General features: G+C 35.3%; 1 protein-coding gene across 9 annotated transcripts; it reads right to left on the reverse strand.

Moving 5' to 3' along the window:
• On the reverse strand, positions 1-5,803 carry LOC115993746 (probable magnesium transporter NIPA3). Of its 9 annotated transcripts, XM_031117715.1 has the most exons (11): positions 5,599-5,803; positions 5,309-5,494; positions 4,275-4,331; positions 3,761-3,830; positions 2,911-3,007; positions 2,656-2,784; positions 2,311-2,395; positions 2,090-2,111; positions 1,407-1,468; positions 447-521; positions 1-199 (listed from the first exon to the last, which is right to left on the reverse strand). In XM_031117715.1, the coding sequence occupies exons 6-11, from the start codon at positions 2,778-2,780 to the stop codon at positions 71-73; spliced, it is 498 nt and encodes a 165-aa protein (XP_030973575.1). In that variant the 5' UTR covers positions 2,781-2,784; positions 2,911-3,007; positions 3,761-3,830; positions 4,275-4,331; positions 5,309-5,494; positions 5,599-5,803; the 3' UTR covers positions 1-70. The 9 variants fall into 9 exon arrangements, 8 of the variants coding, with proteins under 8 accessions (XP_030973575.1, XP_030973578.1, XP_030973574.1 ...); XM_031117718.1 differs by having other exon boundaries at positions 2,656-3,007; positions 3,761-3,819; XM_031117714.1 differs by having other exon boundaries at positions 2,656-3,007.

Genomic DNA, 5,803 nt, shown 5'->3' on the forward strand with positions numbered 1-5,803 from the left:
GTTCCTCCTGGGTTCTAAAACCACATTTCTATTACAAATAACCTGTAATAATTTTCGCTCCACTAAGACATTACCACAAATATCTCCAAACTAACATTATATTAACATAGAAACATATTATCAAATATATAACATTATCTATAACCATTATCAAAGTTCCAAAGTATTTAAACAAATCCTTCAACACTTCCAAGAGTACCTAAACCATTTGCAACCAAAAAAATGTTTGTAAGATCTCAAAATTCCACAAATATCCAAGACAATGAGAAGTTAATAAACCTTGCTTATTAGGCAGGAAAATAAAACACTAACCAAAGTGTGTTCTAGTTAGTAGATGAGCTCTCCCCACTACCACAAATGTCATTGAAACCTTTGCCCCTCAAAAATTGTATGATGCCAACTTTTTGGTTAAACAAGTTTACAAATATTCAATATAGAATACTTACTCTACTAAAGCCAGTTGCACAAAATTTTGTCTTAATCCATTTGCCCTTCTCTTCATGCTTTAGTGCACTAGTACCCTACAAATAATTTTTACAAATAAAGATAATAAGATGACAATTTTGCACTATTTACAACCAAAATAGCTATAATCCAAAAGAATAAAAAGTAGAGAAAACTGAAGCTTAGAGCTTGCACTATTTACAATCTAATATTACTCAAACACAACCAGAAAAACCACAAGAAGAAATAACAAATCAATTTATTCAAGCCCATGCACTATTTAGATATAACAGAACATCAAAACCTCAACTTCACAATTAAAATAATTCTTTTCTACTGGTAATAGGATCCAACTATTATTAGATTGCCAACATTGCAGTTTTGTAGGCCAAGCTTTTGGAGGACCACCTAATGGCCATAATTATAACATGAAATTTAACAAGTTCTTTGCAAAAATTTATCCTTTGCACATGAAAAATGTAGACAAAATTTGAGGAACTCAAAAGTCAAAATGACATGGGTCCAATTATACTTTTCAAAGGCCTGCTTGTCATCTAATATAGGCAGCCATCCACTCACACAAAAAATTACTCCGAGGAAAGAGTGGCCACTTAGTAAATCAAGTATTTTATTGCTTAAGCCTTGAGAATCACAAAGTCCAATAACAGCCTAATTTGTGCCATTAGCATTTTGGCAATGACTGAACAGGTGAAACTATAGCTCACTTTTCAACAAATAAGTTCCCTTAGAGAATTAGAATGGGGGGGGGGGGGGGGGGTATTTACTTAACATTTTGACAATGATAGAACAAGTATATATGAAATTAGAGCTTTGAGACAATGTTAACCAAATTGAATTAAAATAATTTCACCATTTGTCACTCAAAATGATATGAAACTCACCCATATGATACACGTATACATACATGTTATCAAAAATTACAGAACAAGTTAGACACATACTTTGCCAAGATAGCTCCAAACTATCACCCAACTTTCCTCCCAAATTTGTGCCACTAAGCCGTCTGTAGACCAAGACAGGTTAGAAGATCAACTAAGGAATAAAACTCTATTATTGACAAGAGCTCGAAAGTGAGAGAATCAACATACAATTCTGTTATGTTTAAGAAGACACATTCAACACCTTGCCACTTATCCCCACAAGGGTCTCCTCCGACAAGAAGCCAACCAAGAAGTGGAGGGTACTCATCTAAATATAAGCTTATACACTTTTATAGAGAAAACCCAATATAAACCAATCTCCAAACTCATAAGAATAACAGCACGAAACCCAATAATCATTTAGCGTCTCTAAGAGTAACCCATAGCTCAAAATTCAAAAAAAAAATATTTTGGAAATCAAAGATGAGTTTTTTTTTTCTTTTTTCTTTTCCTCTCTCATTCCTTAGCTTTCTTTGCAACCAAACAGTGATTCTTCATATGAAAAGATAAAACTTTAGAAAATTTTACCTGAGATATTACACCACAAAATCCAAACCCAAATTTCACAAAAAAAATCAAAACTGAAAATTAAATAAATAACCTTTTTTAAGAAACAATTAAATAAATAACCTAAATGTTAAGTATCCAAATCCAAACCCAAAATTTCACAATAATCAAAACAAAAAATCAAATAAATAACTTACCAAGCAAAATCGGAATGGGTATCTGTATGAACACCAATTTATTAGAAACTAAGAGAAGGTAGAAAAGTAAATTTGCTCAAGAGAGAATTGGAATAGAAGATCTTTACAACTTAAAAGCATTACAAGCACTAGATGTTCTGAAGTTTGACCACTTAGTATTAGTTTCTGCAAGCATGATAGGTTTATGAAGTCATAGCTTAAAGTTACACAAGTGATATTACCTCTATGTACAAAGCAATTGTAGCCCTGTCAGAACCCCTTGGCTCCTTCAAAATGGTAATAGCCTCTAATATAAGCTTATCCAACCTGCAACCATGCAAAGGAGGTTCCAACAGAAGAAATAAATAATAGTGTTAAGAAAAATAGGATAACCTGGCTCCCATTACAAGTTCTTTTATGGCCTATGACACCTAGAGACCTCACCTCATCTTTGGAGGATCTCCCCCCACCCCCAAAAAAAATGTGGACATTAGGTTTGTAAGTTATAAAACCACCGGGGGGGGGGGGGGGGGGGGGTGGAATATTTATAATATCATAAAGAATCAATTTTATGAAATATTCTATACCTAAACTGCAATATAAACCCAGATGTAAAATGGAGTTCCTCATCATCCTCATATTTTATATCTTGCAAATAGGCCTCAGTATCACTTGATCCTCCCAAAGAATTTTCCCAATCCACAACCTCCATTATGCTACTTATCCAAAATCAAAAAAATTCACACTTATGTTAAGCCCATTTCATTACTTGAAAAAATGCATATAAAAAAACTGCAACAAAGAGTTCAGTTTCCTTAACAAACATACTCAGCAAAACAGACCTTGGTACAGCCTTAAATCACTTTGAATGCCAACTTTCTTTTACTTGGTTGTTGGTGGTAGCTATAGCTTCTTCTGTTCTAGTCTAAGGAATGAATCCTGCAATTTGAAATATGTGAAAGAAATTTATTACAATTCACAAATGGTCAGCGCAATTTACTTATCAAAAAAAAAAAAAAAAAAAAAACAAGTGGTCAGCTTAATTAAAACACCACCTAGCATTAATAAAGTGGCAACAAATAAAATGAGCATGTAGACGTAGGTGAACTTCACAGGATAGAGATTTCAATTATGATGTAATGGGAATAAAATTTCAAGATTTTTAAACATTTGTAAGGAGTCACAACAAATAATTACTGTTACAAGGAAATACAATATACTTATCTATCGAATGACACCTTCATCCTAAATTCATCTTTTTAGAATTCCCCAACCAAAATACAGCTAAGGAAATTCATTCTAACCTCTTCTGGTCCCCCAACTGAAAATTTTGAAAATGGTTAGGGAACACAGCTAAAGAAAAAAAACTTGTATTACAAATTTGTCCAATAAAAAAATGCATCAAAATACACTATTGGACCCTAAAGTTTAGTCTATGAGCAATGTTAGTCTCAAAAGTTTATAGTGACTACTTTTAGTCCCTAAAAATCTTAAAGTCATCGATTTTAGTCCCAAACACACTTAAAGTGATCACCTTTGATCCCTTGGAGTGATGACGTCTCATTTTTTAGTTTGGTCACGTCATCTAAGGAGTAAAAGTGATCACTTTAAAGGGTAGGCTCTCTATGTGAGGAAATTATAACCAAAGGGAAAAAAAAAATCCAACAAGAATGAAGAGAAATAGACTTTTACCATGGCTTGACTGGAACAGTAAACGGGCTGTGGAGGAGCTTGATAGTAGTCACTAACCCCTGCGATGCACCTGAAAATTACTGAAATTGAAATCTAACAAATGCTTGTGTTATTTTTATATCTCAATTGAAGGCAATTTTTTCTTTTTTAAAATAAAATGCTTATTTTTTTATATGAAAATGTAATATGCTAATTAGCAATTATGAAAGTTGAGATTTAAATTAAGAGGTAAATATAAGTGAATGCTGCAATCCCTAACCATTTGCGTGCCTTTGGAGTTTTATATCTAAGATATCACTTGAGGTTCAAAGTGAGCTCTTACATTTATTTCTAAACTAATAGCATCTGAAGTTCACATTGATAAAGAAAGTAGTCTGACAGTGAAATCAATCAGTTTACATCTTCATTTGAATAAGTAATTAAAATGGCCCAAGTAATTTAATTTAATTTCAAGATTATAAATAAATTTTAGAAGGTTAATCCATAATTAAAAAGGCATTTTCCCAGCACTTACTTGTGATCATGCCAATCCACCATAGTGGCTCCTTAAGATATCCGTATCCACCAGAACCTTTATTTCATTAACCAGACATTCAACCATCACAATAATTTCATAAAAGCGCATTCAAATTACATGCAATTTCAAGTTTAAATAATTGGGTTTTCTGCCAATAAAAGATGCCTGTCAGCATGATGAAATAGATCAAGATCCTATCATAGTAATCATCGAACTTTGTGCACTAAGGTTTTAATATTCTTCCTAATTACTAATTTTTATCAAATTCTGAAAATTTCAAAAACATTCCATAATATTAGCATTATAAAAACTACTTTAAGTAAAAGTAATCTACTTTAAAAGTTAAACTGGACTAATGTTTGTACACTTTGCAATCAATAAGACCCATTATCAAGGATGCACGGACGCGGCTCCCAGGCCAGCGCACCTGCGTCCGACGCGGCGGGACGCGGCGACGCGGGAGGGATGCCGCAGACCGCGCGTCCGTCCCGCGTCGTGCCGCGTCGCGCCACGTGGCGGATCCCGACTCGGGCCGACGCGGCCAAAATCGGCGCCGACGCGGCCGAAATCGGGCCGAATCGGTCCGTATCGGCCGTATCGGCCATATCGGCCGGCGACCGATACGGCCGATACGGCCGAAACAGGCCGAAATCGGCCGTGAAAATCGCCGGAGAGGCCGAAATTCTGGCCTCAGATGCATTTCTTGCCTTATTCTTTCTTTGTTTTGTGAATCAAGTATATTAATGTGTTTTTTAAGAATATTTTAATAGTAAAAATATATAAAAAATATAAATAAAAATATTTTTAATAATTTTTTAATCGCCGAGTCCCGCCGCACCCGCACCCTACTTTTTCAAAAATTACCGAGTCCCGCACCCGCACCCGCACCCGAGTCCCGAAACGCACCCGTGCTTCATAGCCCATTATTAACTAACTAAATCCTTGAAAAGTAAAAAATAAATAAAACCCAATTGTTAATAGTTAAAACAAGAGAATAAAAATTGAATCTGGGAAAGGGAAGCATTGCTTACTAGCTTGAGTCCCAGATGCACCAGCCCGTTTGAGACCCAACTTCTTGACAATGAAGCTGGAGCCAATAAAAGCACTGGAAACAACAGCAAGAATAAAGCCTTTGAGGTTTTCAAAAAAGGAGGCTTCTATGCTCACCAAAGATGATGATGATGCAGCCATTGGTCATTGACGGGTACTATTCTCATCTGGGTAAATAGTAGAATAAGCAGAAGAACAGAAAGATAAAGTGCACACAAACACAACTAAGTAGCCAAGAAACTAAGAAGAAGAGTAGTATGGGTGAACTGACCGTATGTTCTGGGCCGTTGGATTTGCCGAAGATGGTGGTAGTCGGCGGCGGTGGCTGGTGAGGATGGCCGGTATGGATGGAGATAAAGAGAGAAGAAGAGTGACGGCTTACAGAGAGGGAAACAAATTTTGGGGAAAAAACCAAGTAAAAAACCTAAGTCAGATTTTGGCTTTTGGGGGAAAAAAAAGCTAAGTGAAAGTGAAAG

Source organism: Quercus lobata, chromosome 6, assembly GCF_001633185.2.
Source record: "Quercus lobata isolate SW786 chromosome 6, ValleyOak3.0 Primary Assembly, whole genome shotgun sequence".
NCBI classification, from domain to species: Eukaryota; Viridiplantae; Streptophyta; class Magnoliopsida; order Fagales; family Fagaceae; genus Quercus; species Quercus lobata.

Excerpts from the sequence above, each read along its gene's own strand:
- LOC115993746 (XM_031117719.1), bottom strand. The coding sequence starts at position 2,780 with ATGGAGGTTGTGGATTGGGAAAATTCTTTGGGAGGATCAAGTGATACT. Across the intron at positions 2,112-2,310 it reads CAATTGCTTTGTACATAGAG|ATACCCATTCCGATTTTGCT; the intron begins GTAATATCACTT and ends GTGTTCATACAG. Across the intron at positions 1,469-2,089 it reads ACCCATTCCGATTTTGCTTG|ACGGCTTAGTGGCACAAATT; the intron begins GTAAGTTATTTA and ends CTTGGTCTACAG.